General features: G+C 34.7%; 3 protein-coding genes across 4 annotated transcripts; all 3 read left to right on the top strand.

Annotated features, from left to right (window-relative positions):
* The first annotated feature begins 4,932 nt into the window (after positions 1 to 4,932).
* Positions 4,933 to 6,939, top strand: LOC128042933 (receptor like protein 26-like). Its single transcript, XM_052634432.1, has 2 exons — positions 4,933 to 5,012; positions 6,129 to 6,939. Exons 1-2 carry the CDS (start codon positions 4,933 to 4,935, stop codon positions 6,937 to 6,939), a joined length of 891 nt encoding a protein of 296 aa, XP_052490392.1.
* A 23-nt stretch (positions 6,940 to 6,962) lies between these two features.
* On the top strand, positions 6,963 to 7,577 carry LOC105790152 (receptor-like protein 9DC3). Its single transcript, XM_012617593.2, has one exon. It carries the CDS (start codon positions 6,963 to 6,965, stop codon positions 7,575 to 7,577), a length of 615 nt encoding a protein of 204 aa, XP_012473047.2.
* Positions 7,578 to 11,958: 4,381 nt separating this feature from the next.
* Positions 11,959 to 16,858, top strand: LOC105790148 (receptor-like protein 9DC3). Of its 2 annotated transcripts, XR_008198786.1 has the most exons (3): positions 11,961 to 15,543; positions 15,648 to 15,741; positions 16,341 to 16,858. XR_008198786.1 is itself a non-coding variant. In XM_052635044.1 (2 exons), the coding sequence occupies exon 1, from the start codon at positions 12,369 to 12,371 to the stop codon at positions 15,519 to 15,521; it is 3,153 nt and encodes a 1,050-aa protein (XP_052491004.1). In that variant the 5' UTR covers positions 11,959 to 12,368; the 3' UTR covers positions 15,522 to 15,543; positions 16,341 to 16,858. The 2 variants fall into 2 exon arrangements, 1 of the variants encoding a protein (XP_052491004.1); XM_052635044.1 differs by lacking the exon at positions 15,648 to 15,741 and having other exon boundaries at positions 11,959 to 15,543.
* The last annotated feature ends 3,392 nt before the right edge of the window (positions 16,859 to 20,250 follow it).

The following is a 20,250-nucleotide window of genomic DNA, read 5'->3' as shown; positions in this document are numbered from 1 at the left end:
CACTTGACTTATTTTATAAGCGTTCAGGAACTAGGGACATTATTAGAGCACATATTTTTAAATATCAAATAAATAAAAATGTATAAAATTATTTTAAAATATGATAAATTATTTTTAACTAAAGTAAATAGTCTAATTCAATAAAAGGAGACAATGAAGGAACATCCTTACTTAATATGAAGGGCTTGGTTGTTGGTATAATACACGTCCCTTTGTTTCATAACCTTCTACTTGTTTCTTTTTGGCGAAAAGAATTATGGGAAGCCTCTGCCTGGTTTTTGTGCTCTTGCAACTTTCATGGACTTTGTCTTCCTCTGTTCCTCCTCCATCCTCTCATTTATGTCCCCACACCAAAGAAAGGCTTTGCTCCATTTTAAAACCACTATTGCTATTGATTGTCGTGGTTATGGAGATCCCAAGATAGACATAGAGTCATGGAACAAAAGCATTGTTTGTTGTTCATGGGAGGGAGTGAAATGCGACCACGTGACTGGTCATATAATCGGCATCGATCTTAGTCAGAGTTGCCTTGTTGGTTCTCTATTTGCAAATGCCAGCCTCTTTCAACTTCACAACCTCCAATGGCTTGACTTGAGCTCCAACAACCTCGGAGGCTCTCTTCTTGAGAACACTAGCAGCTCGTTTCACTTTCATGGACTCCGACGACTCAACCTTGCTTACAACGCTTTCGATGGTGCTATCTCAACAGAGTTATTGTTGAAAGCTGGACTGCAATGCAACATGGAGCCAGAAGCATGCTACTATCGAGATCAGCAGACTATCGAGCTCAACTCACTTTGCTTGGTGCGCATTTAATGGTTTTGGACCAAATGAAGCAACCGGCATTGCTTTTTGTTTTGTTGTAATTTAGTTCATTTAATTGCAACTAGCTTCAATAGTTAGTAAGATTAAGTTAGTGATTAGATAGTGATGTAAAAGCGATATGTCACTCATTTTGTATTTGACTTAAGCTTACATTGGTCGTAAATTAGTGGAGGCGTTAGATTAGTAGGTAATCGTCAAATGAACAAATTGTAACTCCTTTTATTTCAAATTTTGAATGAAAATGTAATGTTCGATTACAACTTTCTTGAGTATTCAATTTTGTTCATTTTGCTTTGCTTTGCTTTTCTTTGCTTCGATTCTTCTTACTTGATCTTGCAAACACTTGTATTGTAACTTTGTTTGATGTTTGTCACGCCATTGTTCCAACAAATGGTATCATGAGCCCGAATCTTTGAGAGGCCATTTTTGTACTTTGTTGAGTTTAAATCAAAACCATCAAGAAAGCTTAAAATCGAAAGGATCAAGCACTTAAAATCGGTTTAGCGAATGAGTTTCACTCCACCACCTCCACCAAGTGTTCATGGTGAAAACTATCACATTTGGATAGTTAAAATGAAGACTTATCTCCGTGCACATGATCTTTGGAGTGTGATCGAGAATGATGCTGAACCACCTCCATTAAGAGCCAATCCCACCATTGCAGATGAGGCAACATACTTGAGGAGCGAGCCAAGAAGCATAAGGCTATGGCACGCTTGCAAAATGGAGTCTCGATGTGATTTTACTCGCATCATGGCTCGTGACTCACCAAAGCGTGCTTGGGAGAAGTCAAGGAGGAGTTCATGGGGACCGATAAGACAAGGCAACAACAAGTGATTAACCTCGGAGAGACTTTGAGAATTTGAGGATGAAGGAGTCTCGAGACCATCAAGCGATACTCGAGACGGGATAATGGCCATTGTCAACAACATTAGGCTCCCGGGAGTGGACTTCACAGAGAGCGAGTTGTTGAAAAGGTCATTACAACTCTCCCCGAGAAATTTGAGTCAAAATCTCTTCACTTGAGGACTCGAGGGACTTATCACCATTTCATTGTCTCGAGTGATAAACTCCCCGTATGCACTTGAGCAAAGGAGGGCAAATAGGCGGAGGAGAATCTGAAGTCGCTTTCGAGTGCTAAAGCCGGTGAAGGCTCGAGTGTGAGTGCAAAAGGCAAGAAGCCCCGCATAATAGAAGGGTCAAGTCAGGAAAAGATGAAGCAAAAAGGGTGTTCCCACCATGTGTTCATTGCAAGAAGACAACACATTCAGAAAAGTATTGCTGGTTTAGGTCAGATATTCAATGTAGAAAGTGCAAGCAGTTTGGCCATGTGGAGAAGGTGTGCAAGGGCAAACCAATGAAGGCTGCTCTGCAACAAGCTAGACCTGCTGAGGACATTCAAGCTCAGGAGGAGCATGTGTTCACAGCAACTTGCTTTGTTGGCACAACCAAGGCCAGCAATGATTGGCTACTAGACAGTGGTTGCTCACACCATATGGCGTGACGAGAAGTCGCTCAAGGGCCTAGATGAAGCTTCCACTCGAGGATTAGAATTGGAGATGGCAAGTCGATTGAGGCTAAGGGCAAGGGCAAGTCTTTGGTTAGCACTGGTTCAGGTAACAAGCTGATCACAGATGTGCTTTTTGTACCTGATTTAGACCAGAATTTGCTTAGTGTAGGCCAATTAGTTGAAAAGGGCTATACATTAGTTTTCAAGGATGGTTGTTGTCTTGTTCAAGACATGAATGGTGCAGAGTTAATCTCAGTCTCTATGACTGATAGATGCTTCATGTTGGATGTTAGCCAAGTAGAAAGAAAGGCATACACCAGCCTTGCTGATAACACTGATTTGTGGCATAAGAGACTAGGCCATGCCAATTTTAGATCTCTTGATTTACTACATAGGCTGAATTTAGTTGATGACATTTCAAAATTGAGGTTAGTGGGAATGTTTGTGAGGTTTGTCACTTGGTAAGCAAGCTAGACTACCTTTTCCTCCGACAAGGCTTGGAGAGCTCAAAACAAGCTCGAATTGGTGCACTCGATGTTTGTGGCCCTATGAGAACACCTCAATCGGTGAGAAGTGTACTTTGCCTGTTTATAGATGATTTAACAAGGTTGTGTTGGGTCTACTTCTTGAAGTTAAAGTCGAAGTGTTTGAAGCCTTCGCAAATTCAAGGCTTATCTTGAAAATCGGTCAGTTGCAAAATTAGAGCCTTGAGGATGATAATGGCTCAATATGTGTCGAGAGATTTGAAGCTTTGTGACATCTTTGGATTCACCATCACCACAATAGTCTATACTCCTCAATGAATGGAGTCTGTGAGAGAAAGAATAGGATCTGTCTTGAACATGGCCGATGCCTCTTGTTTCAAGGCAAGCTTCAAGCCGCTTTTGGTGAGGCGATCAACACCTCGCAGTGTATCGCTCAACAGATCGCCAACTCGAGCGATCAAGGATAAAACTCCTTTGAAGCTTGGCATGGGGTCAAACTGTGGTAACACACTTAAAAGTGTTTGGTGTGTATGTTATGCACTTATTCCAGAGAGAAAAGGACCAAGCTTGAGAGCGAGCAACTCTCAGAATCTTTGTTGGCTACAAGAAGAACAAGAAGGGCTATAGAGTGTATGATCCTCAAAGAAAGAAGGTCTTAGTCAACAGGATGTAAAGTTTGATGAGGAAAAGTGTGGAATTGGAATGGTGTTGAAGTTTACATGTCCGAAATGGACCGTTGGACTTGGTTGTTTGAACCCATAGAAGAGGGACCAGGAGAAGATGTTGTAGATGACATACCAAAGAGGGGCACTAGAACTTTGGTGATGTCTATCGAGGTGCAATGTTGTTTGTGATTGAACCTTCAGACTTTGAAGAGGTCGCTAAGAATGAAGTGGATGAAAGCTATGGAAGCCGAGTTGGAAATGATCAACAAAATCGACTTGGGAGTTGGTGAGCGCACTGAACACAAGAGGGTCATAGGAGTTAAATGGGTGTACCGGGCCAAGTACAATGTGATGGCTCATCAACAAGCACAAGGCCGGGCTTGTGGTGAAGGGCTACAATCGGCGAGATGGTGTTGACTACCTAGAGACTTTTGCTCCAGTGGCAAGACTGGATACAATTAAGCTGCTGTTTGCTTTAGCAGCTCAGAAGCAGTGGAGAGTTCACCAATTGGATGTCAAATCAGCATTTCTGAATGGTTTTCTCAAGGAAGAGATCTTCATCGAGCAACCTGAAGGTTTTGAAGTTGTTGGACATGAAGACAAAGTGTACAAGTTGAGAAAGGCCCTCTATGGTCTGAAACAGGCACCAAGGGCCTGGTATGACAGAGTTGATGCTTACCTGACCAATCTTGGATTTGTGAAGAGTCTTAGTGAACCTACCCTGTATGTTAAAAGGTCAGAACATGAAACCTTGCTGATTGTCTCCTTGTATGTAGATGATTTGCTTGTGACAGGGAGCAAAGTTGAGCTCATTGATGAGTTCAAGGTCCAAATGCAGCAAGTGTTTGAGATGACAGATTTGGGGATCATGACTTACTTCCTTGGCATGGAAGTGCACCAGTCTGATCGAGGTATCTTCATCAGCCAACACTCATTTGCTTTGAAGATCCTAGACAAATTTTGCATGCATAATCAGAAAGCGATCAGACACCAAAGGGCTCAAGGAGAAAAGTCGACTAGCGAGAGTGATAAGCAGAGGGTTGATAAGAGGCACTATCGAAGCCTAGTTGGTTGTCTGTTGTATCTAACGACAACCGGGCCGACATCATGTTTGGTGTCACCGTTATCGAGATTCATGCATTGTTGCAATGAAGCACATTTGAAAGCGAAAAAGAGGGTCCTTAGATACATCAAGGGCACTGCTAGTTTTGGTGTAATGTTTGAAAGTGGGAACCAACTGAAACTAGAAGGCTACTCGACAAGGATCAAGGTGGATCCTTGATGACATGAAGAGTACCTCGGGATACTTCTTTACACTTGGATCGGGATGTTTTTTGGAGTTCAAAAAGCAAAGAACTGTTGCTCATCCACACCGAAGCAGTACATTCTTTGCAGCAGGAAGCGATTAATCGAGCCATTTGGCTAAAGAAGTCGCTTCATGACCTTAATGAAACTCAAGATGAAGCAAGCTGAAATTTGGGTGGATAATCATCTGCGTTGCAATAGCCAAGAACCCTGTGTTCCATGGTAAGACTAAGCATTTTAAAATCAAACGCATTTTGTTAGAGAGGTTTGAACAAGCAAAGGAAGTCACCTTGTGCATTGCGAAACTCGAGGCACAATTGGTCGACATAATGACCAAGCCCTTAGGGGTCGCTCGATTTGAATCTTTGAGAAGTGCAATTGGAATGTGTTGCATACAGTCCAAGGAGGAGTGTTGAAAGTCGGACGCAATGCAACATGGAGCCGAAGCATGCTACTATCGAGATCGTGCCTATCGAGCTCACTCACTTTGCTTGGTGCGCACGAATGGTTTTGGACCAAATGAAGCAACCGGCATTGCTGTTTTGTTTTGTTGTAATTTAGTTCAGTTTAATTGCAACTAGCTTCAATAGTTAGTAAGATTAAGTTAGTGATTAGATAGTGATGTAAAAGCGATATGTCACTCATTTTGTATTTGACTTAAGCTTACATTGGTCAGTAAATTAGTGGAGGCGTTAGATTAGTAGGTAATCGTCAAATGAACAAATTGTAACTCCTTTTATTTCAAATTTTGAATGAAAAATGTAATGTTCAGTTACAACTTTGCTTGAGTATTCAATTTTGTTCATTTTGCTTTGCTTTGCTTTTCTTTGCTTCGATTCTTCTTGCTTCAGTCTTGCAAACACTGTATTGTAACTTTGTTTGATGTTTGCTGCTGCCATTGTTCCAACAAGTACCATCTTGGCTGTTTACTCTGCCATCTCTTCTACTGGTGGACCTCGGTTATAACAAACTAGTTGGCCCGATTGATCGAATTCAGAAGCCTAGTTCCATCCAAGAGGTTGATTTGAGTTATAATAACATTAGTGATTCAATACCCTATTCCATTTTTTATCTTGTGAACCTTACTAAGCTTCATTTGTCCTCCAACAACTTGAGTGGTCCAATCCCAGATTCCATTTTTGATCTTGCATACCTTACTTTACTCGATTTGTCATCAAACAACTTGAGTGGCGTGATCAAGTCAGATATGCTTTCAAAACTCACGAGTCTTGAATTTATTAATGTTTCAAGTAATAGTTTATTATCATTAAGCACAAGCGGCAATGATGTGGAGTATTCTTTCCCCCAGCTTAGAACTGTGATATTCTCTGGTTGCAGTGTAATGCAGTTCCCGAATTTCTTTCAGACATCGTACTTGCAAATTTTAGATCTTTCCAATAACATGATTTCTGGTGGAATTTCCAAATGGGAAGCTGTACGGTGGGAAGGATTGCTATGGTTGGACCTTTCTCATAACTTTCTGACTGCTTTGGAGCAATTTCCGGGTAACAGTTTGGAATATCTCAACCTTCATTCCAACTTTCTGACAGGAAATATCACTTCTTCTATTTGCAATTGGAGTCAACTTACAGTTCTGGACTTGTCCAAAAACAACTTGAGTGGAACTATTCCTGATTGCCTTGGAAATATCGGATGTCTCCAGCTCTTGGATTTGCAAATGAACAACTTCATTGGCAAGATCCCTAATTCTTTTTTGAGAAATAGTGACTTGAGCCATCTTTTACTCAATAACAATCAATTGGAAGGATTAGTGCCGCTATCTTTGGCTAACTGTACTTCATTGGAACTTTTGAATTTAGGGAACAATAAGTTAACGGATAGGTTTCCCCATTGGTTAGAGTCGCTTCCAAGACTAAAAGTTCTTATCTTGAGATTTAATAGATTTTATGGATCACTGCCTCATTCCATAGCTTCATCTAACTTCTCTACATTGCGAATAATTGATCTCTCTGGAAATAAGTTTACGGGTACATTGCCCACGAAACTCTTTCAAAATTTGAGAGCAATGAAAGAGAAACCTAAAGAGTGGTTATACTCCTCAGTCTTCCAAGTTGGTAGGAGAATTGGCAGGGGTATTGTTCAAATTCCTGAGGCATATGGCGATAGATTGGAGATGAAATTTCTGTGAATGTGACAACGAAAAGATTGGAGATGGAATTGACAAAGACAGTAGCCATTTTCGTATCTATTGACTTGTCAAACAACCAATTCTGTGGAAAAATTCCTGAGGACGTCGGGCAACTTATTTCCCTACAAATGCTCAACTTCTCTCACAACAACTTCACTGGTTCTATCCCAGCATCATTTAGAAATTTGGTAGAACTTGAATCATTGGATCTTTCATCAAACAAGCTCAGTGGCGAGATTCCAGCTCAAATGACGAAGCTAACATTTCTTGAAGTGTTGAATCTTTCAAACAACAATCTTGTTGGACCAATTCCTCATGGGAACCAATTCGATACCTTTGATAATGATTCCTACAGGGGTAACTTGGGATTCTGTGGATTACCATTGTCTAAGCCATGCATCAACCATGGGGGGCCTGAACCGCCTTCACCATTGGTGGTGGAACATGAAGGTTCTGAAATACCCTTCTTTTGGCAAGTTGTATTGATGGGGTATGGAAGTGGAGTGGTGGTAGGACTGAGCTTGGGATACATTGTATTCACAATCAGAAGACCATGGTGGCTTGTTAGAAAGGTGGAGAGAGACTGGCAATACAATTTCATGAGGTGGATACGAAGAAACAGACCAAGAAGAAACTAGCTATGCATCCAACATCACTTAGGTGAGTTTCTTTTCTAACAAGTATTTCTTAAGTTTCATCTTTCTTAATCTAATATTTTAGTTAAAAAAAATGTTTATTTTTTTCTATTTTTGTAATTTGTGATAGTGGCATTAGAACTCAAGATTGAATTGGATGGAAAGATTCAGCATGTTCAGTTCCTTGGGAGCAAGGGTCTTTGTGTTGATCATAATTTTTAAATTTGTATTTGTGAGTGTTGTGTCGATATGTTTTAAGTACACCATAAACTTAAACTTTTAGGCAAATATTAAATATGAATTTTGATGCCAAATTGTAATTGTTATGAAGGAGTTTAAATATGATTTGCAAGCCAAATTTCACAAATAATTATAAATTATAAGATTGAAATAATAAATTTGTTCAATTTAATGAAACAATTGATTTATTGTTCTTCAACTTTCAATTCTTATTCTTAATATAAAACCATCAACACTTAAATTTTATAAGTAGTGCATAAACATAAGCTGTTAAGCAACTAGTACTTTAACTTAATTTTTTTCCTTTTAAGATATGTATATTTTCATTTTCCAAGTTTTTATTTCATTAAATAGAAATTTAAACTTAATTTATTGATTTTTAATATTTATAAGTTAAAATAACTATTAAATAAAATATTTGAAAGTGTTAGAGTTGTGACCCAAATTCTTATTAAAATAAAATATAAGTGGCAAGATGGGGGGATCCACAAGGGCGAAGGCCAAGGGGCGGAGGTGGATCCATATAGAAGTTTACTTCCTCTGTTTGTTATGTTGAATTCGAATGATATTGATTTTATTTAAATCGACGTGGATTCGTATAGAAGTTTACTTCCTCTGTTTGATATTGATTTGAATAAGTTATTTCAACCTTACCGCATTACTTCTATTAGATGTTGGTTAGAATAATGTTTTCTGAATCTATAAATAGACGCAGTCTATACTCCTTGTAATATAGTGATTTTTCTTCTCCTCTGCTCGTGATTTTTTTCCCAAGAGGGTTTTCACGTGTTCTATTTTTCACTCTTTTCTTGCCATTATCAACATTCTATTTTTGACTGAAATAAATTTTATTATTAAATTATGTTTTCAAATCATTAAAATTGATACTGAGTAGTAAAATTTAATTAAAATTTAATGTTTAATAGTAAAATTTAATCACATAAAAGTTTAATGGCAAATTTCCGCATATTTTCAAAATACGATGACGAATATCAATAGAAACAAAATATTCAACCCACTCTTTAAAACTTTCTGATAACTTTCTGATTAAATTTCCAAATTGGAGTCCAAAGGATGTTGAATTCTCATAACTTTCTGATCACTTTAGCATGAATCCTTAAATTCCAAATCCACAAATGTACTTTTACGTATTCTTTATTTCAGACAATAATTTCATTAACAAAATATAAAGTATGGACAATGAAATTGGGATATAATTAAGACTTGGTTCCCAAGAAAACAATGTCTTGTCTCTTCTTTCTTTCTTCTACAAAAGAAAAAATGTAAATTGCACTAAGTCTAACATGGGATAGACTTTAGTGGAACAATTAAAACTTGGTTAACTTGACTGTTTTGTTTTATTTTATTTTATTTTAAAATGAGTAAAAGATGTGTGGTTCACTCGGAGATTTTTTTTCAAACATCACATTTGTGGGTTTTAGGTTTTTCCGATAACAATATTATTGGTGGGATTTCCAAATGGAAAGCTATTACAAGTTGGCTAACCAAGCAACAGCTCAAGCACATGTCAAAGTGCGAGCTGACACCGCGAAGTAGTGAAGTGCGAGCTGTCTCCACAAGTGGAGAACTACGAGATGTCTATGCGAAGTGGAGAGCTGCGAGATGACACCACGAAGTGGCGAAGTGCAAAATGACTTCGTAGGTGGCGAGCTGCATGGCAAACTTGTTTAGTTCTTTTGTTATGTAATTTAGTTAAGAATGAACTTTGTTGTTCATGTTTTTCTATATGTTTAGGTGTTGATAGAGTTGATTAGTCAGCTTATTCATGTGTGTAAGCAATGTTTTGTTGGTTTCAATATAGTTAGTGGGAGTAGTAAAGCATTTGGTGAAGCAACTGACTTTAAATGTATTGCTTTTGTAGTTGAATGAATAAGCAGATTGTTTCATGCTTCTTAGCTGCATGTTTTTGCTTCTTGTTCTCTGTCCTTTGACAATAACAGCAACAGAAGAATTGCAAGTTATGAACCTTCACCCGACCTTCTTTCGTAAAGCCACCATCTTCTTCATTTGTTTATCTCACTAATGAACAAGTTTTGCTTCATGTGTTGCAACATATAGTTGTTGATCTGCCATTACAATTCCCTCTTTAATGAAAATCTTGATCAACATCATATAATGTACGCATCCAGGGGCACTCATGAATTGGCAGCCGTACCTTCCTTTCAGGTTTGGAGTTCAGAGAGGCCTGTAATTGATTCCCACTTCCCATCCATTCAAATTAACCATTGTACTATATATATGTGTGTATGTTATAGAGAACTTGTGAGACTAGAAGAAAATGGAGGCTTCTTTTACAGGCTACAACATGAAGATTAATTGAGATTAGTGGTAATGAAAGGAGGCTTCTTTTCATCATGAGTTAATATTATTGGATGGAGAGACATGTTTTATATTTATATATAGAACAATGCTGTAAAAACTAAGGTCGTGGAAGACCTCATCTATGAATATGAATGTTAGTATATGTGTGAAATTAGAGCACTGGAGTTGGAGTAGATAAGCTGATCAAACTCCAATCACATTCATATACCTTATCCATGAATATAAATATTAGTATATGTGTGAATGGGGGTCATAGGATAAACAACAGTTGATAATTGTTTAAGCTATGTTTTTATAACACTTTATAACATTTTAACTATTTTTATATGATTTTATAATATCTAGTAAAATTATTTACTATTTCAGGAAGAGAAAGGTTACCCACCCAAACCCGAAGATCTACCTGAAATTAAGGAGACTTTGAATAGAAATATTAGAGACGAAAATTGAGTTTGAGAAAAAAAAAAAGCATGTTTAAAATATAGGTCAAGCTCAAACTCTAAAATTCAAAGCTAAAACTCGACTTGGCCTAAGTTTGTCATAGGTTTTTTTCTTTTATATATTGTAATTTATATCGTATAAAATTAAATATACTAAACTATAATGTAAACATTAAAATATATATGTTAAATTGTTTATATTTAAAATTTTAATAAAAAATATAAAATAATAATAAAAGATATATATAATTACTAAATATTAAATAGAATAATTATATTTTAAAAATAAAAGTTAACATGGATCACCTTAAATGGACTTAAGTTAGCATTTACAAATATAAGCTTGAACAAAATTTGAGTCTTATATTTCAAGTAGGGTCAATTTGGATAACTATATATGATATTGATACAATATGTATGGACATGACCTATAAAACCTCTAAATAAGAGTTGTAGACATTTTTATAAGGGTAAACTACACCATTAATCACTAAACTATGAGTAAGTTTTTGTTTTGGCCACTTAACTAAAAAATTGCAATTTGATCATTTAACTATTCGAAAGTTTTCATTTAAATCACTGAACTATATATTCAAAAATATATATATATATATATATATATATGTCACTGGGTTCATTTTTTTTTAGAAAAAAATTTTGCTAGCAAGTTCAAAGCAACGATTCGATGATCAGTACGACGAATCAGTATCTATCGACGAGTAAAAGAATATACCTTAAATCTAAATCCATCTGACGTTCAGTGTCAGAGATTAGAGAAAAGAACTATTTGAATTTTGGTTCGCGGATTCATATATAAAGTGGGATAGACTTTTATATGGTACAACTAAGATTTTATTAATTTGCCGTATAAAATGGGATAGACTTTTATGTGATATAATTGAGATTTTATTAATTTGTAAACTGAGAATAATTAAGAAGATGTTGGCACGAAATTATAGGTAAAAATAACCAATATATATTAAAAAAATACTATTAATTTGAGTATCATGTGTCTACTTGTGTAATTGAATTGTATGATCCATTGATAAGTTTTTTATATATAGATGATCATCTTACAATTTATGATTAATGTTTTCAAATAAATAATAATAAAGTTGTAAATTATATTTTGGTTTAATTATTTTGTTAATCCATATAATTTTACTTTAAAAGTATTGTTATTATGTTTTCCCATTTTAAAATTGAAATCTAATCGATAATAATATTAATAGCATTCCGTTAATTTAAATATGTAACATTTTAATATATAAGAAAATTATTTATTAAATTTGGTTTTATTTTGATCAATTTAATAAGACATTTGCTATACTTATTAATAATATTTGAAGTAATTGAATTTGAATTACATGTTTAAACCTGAAGGCAGTAACAGTAAGGCCTACATTTTTGTTTCCTTCATCCATGAAACTATTTTAAACTTTCTAATTGGGTAAAAAGGTGATTAAATTTAGAATATTTTATTCATTGTTGCAAATCCAACTATTAGTAGACCCTTCAAATAACTTCTCTTTTATCACTTTGGAGCAATTTCCAGGAAAGCGTTTGGAAATGCTGAGTGTTTGTTCCAACCTGCTTTCAAAAACATATGTAATCAAAGCCTTAAATTCCTCATAACCAAATCCCCCTGAGTCACTCAACTTTGAGAGACTTTGACCCATCTAGTCTTCCAAGCTTACCATTCTCGAAATAATTATCACTAATTCCATCCGTATCTCATCACTCACCCTCTCTTTTTTTGGAGAAAAAAACTATGGGAAGCCTTTGCCTAGTTTTGGTGGTCTTGCAACTTTCATGGACTTTGTCTTCCTCTGTTCCCCCTCCATCCTCTCATGTATGTCTCCCTCACGAACGAGACGCTTTGCTCCATTATAAAACCACCATTTCTGTTGATTGTGATTTGAATTCTGGTAGTTATAATAAAGATCCTTACCCCAGGATAGACATAGAGTCATGGAACAAAAGCACTGATTGTTGTTCATGGGAGGGAGTGAAATGCGACAACGTGGCCGGTCATGTAATCGGCATCGATCTTAGTCACAGTTGCCTTGTTGGTTCTCTCTTTGCAAACAACAGCCTCTTTCAACTTCACAACCTCCAATGGCTTGACTTGAGCTCCAACAACCTCAGAGGCTCTCTTCTTGAGAACACTAGCAGCTTGTTTCACTTTCATGGACTCCGACGACTCAACCTTGCTGGTAATAGTTTCAATGGCACCATCTCATCAAAGTTATTTAGCCAGTTGGTGAGTTTAACCCATCTTAATCTCTCTTTTAATGGGATCTTTGATGATGTTGAATCATATTTGAGATTTGATGGCGAAGGTTTCGACATGCTTGCAAGAAACTTGACCAAATTAAGAAACCTTGTGCTTGACACTGTAGATATGTCTGATGTTGAACTTACTTCCTTTCTAAACTTGTCTTCATCACTTGAACATTTGAGTCTCGAAGCTTGTGAATTACACGGGGAATTTCCATCTCAAGTTTTTCAGCTTCCGAACCTCAAAGTTTTAGGTTTAAATGGGAATTTCAATCTCACAGGTTATCTCCCTAAAACAAATTGGAGTAGTAGCCTTGAGTTGTTGGACCTTTCCTCATGTGATTTTAGGGGGTCAATCCCAACATTATTTGGAAATCTCACTCAAATCATTGCCGTTGATTTATCTGGAAATTCGCTTGAAGGACAGATTCCAGATGTTTTTGGAAGCCTTAGAAAACTAACTTCTTTGAGCTTTCCTTATTGCAATTTGAGTGGTCCACTTCCAAGAAGTATCTTCAACCTCACAAAAATTACCCATTTGGATTTGCGAAGTAATCACTTGGAAGGTCCCTTTCCAAATCATGTTAATGAGCTTCAATTTCTAGAGGACCTTCTGTTAAATAATAACTCTATAAGTGGTGGAGTACCATCTTGGCTGTTTACTTTGCCATCTCTTCTACAATTGGACCTCGGTTATAATAAACTAATTGGTCCTATTGACCAAATTCAGAAGCCTGGTTTTGTCCAACATGTTGATTTGAGTTATAATGACATTGGTGGTCCAATACCGTATTCCATTTTTTATCTTGTGAACCTTACTGAGCTTGATTTGTCATCAAACAACTTGAGTGGTCCCATACCGTATTCCATTTTTTATCTTGTGAACCTTACTGAGCTTGATTTGTCATCAAACAACTTGAGTGGTCCCATACCGTATTCCATTTTTGATCTTGTGAACCTTCGTGAGCTTGATTTGTCATCAAACAACTTGAGTGGTGTGATCAAGTCAGATATGCTTTCAAAACTCATGAGTCTTGAAGTTCTTGATGTTTCAAGTAATAGATTATTATCATTAAGCACAAGAAGCAATGATGTGAACTATTCTTTCCCCCAGCTTACAACTGTGAGCTTCTCTGATTGTAGCGTAAGGCAGTTCCCGAGTTTCTTTCAAACATCGAACTTGCAATATTTATATCTTTCAAATAACATGATTTCTGGGGGAATTTCCAAATGGGAAGCTGAAGGGTGGGAACGATTGCTATTTTTGGACCTTTCTCATAACTTTTTGACTGCTTTGGAGCAATTTCCGGGGAACAATTTGAGAATGCTCAACCTTCAATCCAACTTGCTTCAAGGACCAATTCTCTCAACTTGCTTGAATTCTCAAATTCCAATTTTAAAGGAGTTGGAAGTGTTCATCATTTCAGAGAATAATTTGACAGGAAACATCCCTTCTATTTGCAATTTGAGTTCACTTGATGTTCTGGACTTGTCCAAAAACAGCTTGAGTGGAACTATTCCTGATTGTCTTGGAAATTTTAGCCATCTCACTTTCTTGGATTTGCAAATGAACAACTTCTTTGGCAAGATCCCTGACTCTTTTGTGAATAATAGTGAGTTGAGTCATCTTTTACTCAACGACAATCAATTGGAAGGATTAGTACCGTCATCTTTGGCTAATTCTATTTCATTGGAAGTTTTAAATTTAGGGAATAACAAGTTAACAGATAGATTTCCATGTTGGTTAGTTTCACTTCCAAGTCTGCAAGTTATTATCCTGAGATTTAATAGATTTTATGGACCACTGCCTCATTCTGTAGCTTCATCTAACTTTTCTGCATTGCGAATAATTGATCTCTCTGAAAATGACTTCACGGGCACATTGCCGATGAAACTCTTTCAAAATTTGAGAGCAATGAAAGATAAACCTAAAGAGTGGTTATACTCCATAGCTTTCAAATTTAGGGGAAGTAGATTTGGCAGTGATATTTATGAAATTCCTGTGAATGTAACAACGAAAAGATTGGAGATGGAATTGACGAAGACTGTGGCCATTTTCGTATCTATGGACTTGTCAAACAACCAATTCTGTGGAAAAATTCCGAAGGACGTCGGGCAACTTATTTCCCTGCAAATGCTCAACTTCTCTCATAACAACATCACCGGTCCTATCCCAGCATCGTTTGGAAATTTGGTAGCACTTGAATCATTAGATCTTTCATCAAATAAGCTTGACGGTAGGATTCCTTCTGAAATGACAAGTCTAACATTTCTTGAAGTTTTGAATCTTTCAAACAACAATCTTGTTGGACCAATTCCTCATGGCAATCAATTTGGTACCTTTGATAATGATTCCTACAGCGGTAACTTGGGATTGTGTGGATTACCATTGTCCAAGCAGTGCGTCAACCATGGGGGGGCCGAACCGCCTTCACCATTGGTGGTGGAACATAAAGGTTCTGAAATACCCTTCTTTTGGCAAGTTATATTGATGGGGTATGGAAGTGGAGTGGTGGTAGGACTGAGCTTGGGTTACATTGTATTCACAACCGGAAGACCATGGTGGTTTGTTACAAAGGTGGAGAGAGACTGGCAATACAATTTCATGAGGTGGATACGAAGAAACAGACCAAGAAGAAACTAGCTCTGCATCCAACATCGCTTAGGTGAGTTTCTTTTCTAACAAGTATTTCTTAAGTTTCATCTTTCTTAAGCTAATATTTTAGTTTAAAAAATGTTTATTTTTTTCTATTTTTGTAATTTGTGATAGTGGCATTGGAACTCAAGATTGAATTGGATGGAAAGATTCAGCATGTTCAGTTCCTTGAGAGCGAGTGTTGATCATAATTTCTAAATTTATATTTGTGAGTGTTGTGTAGTTATGTTTTAAGTACAGCATAAACTTAGACTTTTAGGCAAATATTAAATATGAATTTTGATGCAAAATTGTAGTTGTTATGAAGGAGTTTAAATATGATTTGCAAGTCAAATTTCACAAGTAATTATAAATTATAAGATTGAAATAATAAATTTGTTCGATTTAATGAAACAATGTTGGAGTCCAAAGGATGTTGAATTCTCATAACTTTCTGATCACTTTAGCATGAATCCTTAAATTCCAAATCCACAATTGTACTTTTACGTATTCTTTCTTTCAGACAATAATTTCATTAACAAAATATAAAGTATGGACAATGAAATTGGGATATAATTAAGACTTGGTTCCCAAGAAAACAATGTCTTGTCTCTTCTTTCTTTCTTCTACAAAAGAAAATATGTAAATTGCACTAAAAGTCTAAAATGGGATAGACTTTAGTGGAACAATTAAAACTTGGTTAACTTGATTGTTTTATTTTATTTTATTTTATTTTATTTTATTTTATTTTATTTTATTTTAAAATGAGTAAAAGATGTGTGGTTCACTCGGAGATTTTTTTTCGAACATCACATTTGTGGGTTTTAGGTTTTTCCGATAACAATATTATTGGTGGGATTTCCAAATAGAAAGCTATTACAAGTTGGCTAACCAAGCAACAGCTCAAGCACATGTCAAAGTGCGAGTTGACACCGCGAAGTAGTGAAGTGCGAGCTGTCTCCACAAGTGGAGAACTACGAGATGTCTCTGCGAAGTGGAGAGCTGCGAGATGACACCACGAAGTGGCGAACTGCAAAATGACTTCGTAGGTGGCGAGATGCAGCTGAAGCTTTGGTGCATGCTGGCCCTATCGAGTTGCATGGCAAACTTGTTTAGTTCTTTTGTTATGTAATTTAGTTAAGAATGAACTTTGTTGTTCATGTTTTTCTATATGTTTAGGTGTTGATAGAGTTGATTAGTCAGCTTATTCATGTGTGTAAGCAATGTTTTGTTGGTTTCAATATAGTTAGTGGGAGTAGTAAAGCATTTGGTGAAGCAACTGACTTTAAATGTATTGCTTTTGTAGTTGAATGAATAAGCAGATTGTTTCATGCTTCTTAGCTGCATGTTTTTGCTTCTTGTTCTCTGTCCTTCTTTGATAATAACAGCAACAGAAGAATTGCAAGTTATGAACCTTCACCCGACCTTCTTTCGTAAAGCCACCATCTTCTTCATTTGTTTATCTCACTAATGAACAAGTTTTGCTTCATGTGTTGCAACATATAGTTGTTGATCTGCCATTACAATTCCCTCTTTAATGAAAATCTTGATCAACATCATATAATGTACGCATCCAGGGGCACTCATGAATTGGCAGCCGTACCTTCCTTTCAGGTTTGGAGTTCAGAGAGGCCTGTAATTGATTCCCACTTCCCATCCATTCAAATTAACCATTGTACTATATATATGTGTGTATGTTATAGAGAACTTGTGAGACTAGAAGAAAATGGAGGCTTCTTTTACAGGCTACAACATGAAGATTAATTGAGATTAGTGGTAATGAAAGGAGGCTTCTTTTCATCATGAGTTAATATTATTGGATGGAGAGACATGTTTTATATTTATATATAGAACAATGCTGTAAAAACTAAGGTCGTGGAAGACCTTATCTATGAATATGAATGTTAGTATATGTGTGAAATTAGAGCACTGGAGTTGGAGTAGATAAGTTGATCAAACTCCAATCACATTCATATACCTTATCCATGAATATAAATGTTAGTATATGTGTGAATGGGGGTCATAGGATAAACAACAGTTGATAATTGTTTAAGCTATGTTTTTATAACACTTTATAACATTTTAACTATTTTTATATGATTTTATAATATCTAGTAAAATTATTTAATATTTCAGGAAGAGGAAGGTTACCCACCCAAACCCGAAGATCTACCTGAAATTAAGGAGACTTTGAATAGAAATATTAGAGACGAAAATTGAGTTTGAGAAAAAAAAAGCATGTTTAAAATATAGGTCAAGCTCAAACTCTAAAATTCAAAGCTAAAACTCGACTTGGCCTAAGTTTGTAATAGGTTTTTTTTTCTTTTATATATTGTAATTTATATCGTATAAAAATTAAATATACTAAACTATAATGTAAACATTAAAAATATATATGTTAAATTGTTTATATTTAAAATTTTAATAAAAATATAAAATAATATATATATAATTACTAAATATTAAATAGAATAATTATATTTTAAAAATAAAAGGTTAACATGGATCACCTTAAATGGACTTAAGTTAGCATTTACAAATATAAGCTTGAACAAAATTTGAGTCTTATATTTCAAGTAGGGTCAATTTGGATAACTATATATGATATTGATACAATATGTATGGACATGACCTATAAAAACCTCTAAATAAGAGTTGTAGACATTTTTTATAAGGGTAAACTACACCATTAATCACTAAACTATGAGTAAGTTTTTGTTTTGGCCACTTAACTAAAAAATTACAATTTGATCATTGAACTATTCGAAAGTTTTCATTTAAATCACTGAACTATATATTCAAAAAAAATGTATGTCACTAGGTTTTTTTTTTTTAGAAAAAAATTTGCTAGCAAGTTCAAAGCAACGATTCGATGATCAGTACGACGAATCAGTATCCATCGACGAGTAAAAGAATATACTTTAGATCTAAATCCATCTGACGTTCAGTGTTAGAGATTAGAGAAAAAAGCTATTTGAATTTTGGTTCGCGGATTCATATATAACATCTAAAATTGTTTCATGAAAAAAACTTAACTGTAGAAAAGAAGGAGAAAGACAGCTTTCGATTAATGTAGTTCAGTGACCAAACTGTAACATTTTTCAATTAAGTGGCCAAAGCAAAAACTTACCCATAACTTAATAATTAATAATATAATTTACATTTCGTATAAAATCAAATTCAAATATTAAAATAAAATATTTTAATATAATCTAAGTATAAAATTATTTTCTAATAATATATCTCCTGCATATTAGAAAAACATACTATTTTAAGAATTACAAATCTAACCTTGTTTATGTAGATTGGTATATTTTTGCTTTATAATTAATTATAGTTTTATTACCATCAATACCCTTTATTATTATAGGTTTTCTCATTAATTCCCATTTTCTCAGAATTGCATTCTTTCTGCAACTCTGATTGTAGCTCGATATCAATCAAGGCATTTAGAGAATATTTTTATATTTTCTAAACTGAAATGTAACTTTGATATTTATTCCAACTTTTGACTTTTTATCAATTGTTGAACTTTGAATTTCTTCCATTCTAGCTTTTTAGAATTATTACTAGGTTCATGAAAATATAGGAATTTGAAGCAGTTTTAATTCCTATTGGTGTACTATTTAAACTAATATTATCCTCTTCTTCCTTTAGTTGAGAACTAGAGGTAAAACTAAATTTTCATTTGTATTTGTTATACAATTGTTTTTAAAATACAATTTATTGCTGATGACATATATTCTATAGTACTAACTGATTTAGAAGTACTAGAACTATTAATTCTTTCCACCATCCAATAAAAACTATAATTAATTCAAAATACAATGGTTTATATACGAAATGTAAAATCGAATCGAAACAATAATTAATTCAAAAAATAATATCGTAATATTTATAGAAGTACTAGAACTATTAATTCAAAATACAATGGTTTATATGCTAAATGTAAAATTGAATCGAAACGAAACAAATGATCAATCTCGGCAATCTCGTCCTATAAGTCATTGTCAGCTATGACCTGTTAGCAAATGGCAATTGCATTATTCTACTTGTTTATTATATTCAATGGCCGTTTATTTGTGTCTTACAAAAAGACTCCCAATCAAAAGCTTGTGAATCTCCGCCTACGTACTTAAAATAATTGAGGATTGAGTTGAACAATAAAGACAAATCACAAACATTTGTGAAATTTCATGGGGAACTACTTCATTACTTCTTATCCATACTAATCTAATCAACAACCGTGTGGACCTATATGCAATTATTATTCAAATCACCACCTTCATCATCATTTTTATAGGATTAAAATATTCTTAGTAAATTTGATGTAATTTTAGTTTTAGAATTTTCAGATTTTAAAATTTAGGTTTAACTGGTTAAAATATTTTCATGGGCAAATTTAGAAATTTGATTATAAATTTTCAATAGATCAAAATATAAGTTTATCATGTATTAAATTATAATTTCGTGACTAAACAAATTTTTTTCATTTTAGGGTGCTAAATACAATATTAATTTATAATTTTTATTTATAAGAGAAATGAATTGAAAAAGTTTTAGTTAAATTTGCCTTTGATTATTTTGTTAAATTTAGGTTCATTACAACTCATTTTTTAAGTACATAAACTAAAAAGTACGATAAAGTGTGATATATTTTAACCTTTTTTATATATATATAATTTAATACTATCTTGCCTCTAAAATACAAAACATTCATCAAATCCTATGTATGCCA

This window comes from Gossypium raimondii, chromosome 8, assembly GCF_025698545.1.
Source record: "Gossypium raimondii isolate GPD5lz chromosome 8, ASM2569854v1, whole genome shotgun sequence".
In the NCBI taxonomy this organism is placed as follows: domain Eukaryota; kingdom Viridiplantae; phylum Streptophyta; class Magnoliopsida; order Malvales; family Malvaceae; genus Gossypium; species Gossypium raimondii.
The sequence above is the reverse complement of the archived record's forward strand: the minus strand, read 5'-3'. Positions and strand labels throughout refer to the sequence as shown.

Coding starts and splice junctions, on each gene's coding strand:
- LOC128042933 (XM_052634432.1), top strand. CDS start 4,933: ATGAAACTCAAGATGAAGCAAGCTGAAATTTGGGTGGATAATCATCTG. Junction 5,013..6,128: donor CAAGAACCCTGTGTTCCATG/GTAAGACTAAGC, acceptor CTCTGGTTGCAG/TGTAATGCAGTTCCCGAATT.
- LOC105790152 (XM_012617593.2), top strand. CDS start 6,963: ATGGAATTGACAAAGACAGTAGCCATTTTCGTATCTATTGACTTGTCA.
- LOC105790148 (XM_052635044.1), top strand. CDS start 12,369: ATGGGAAGCCTTTGCCTAGTTTTGGTGGTCTTGCAACTTTCATGGACT.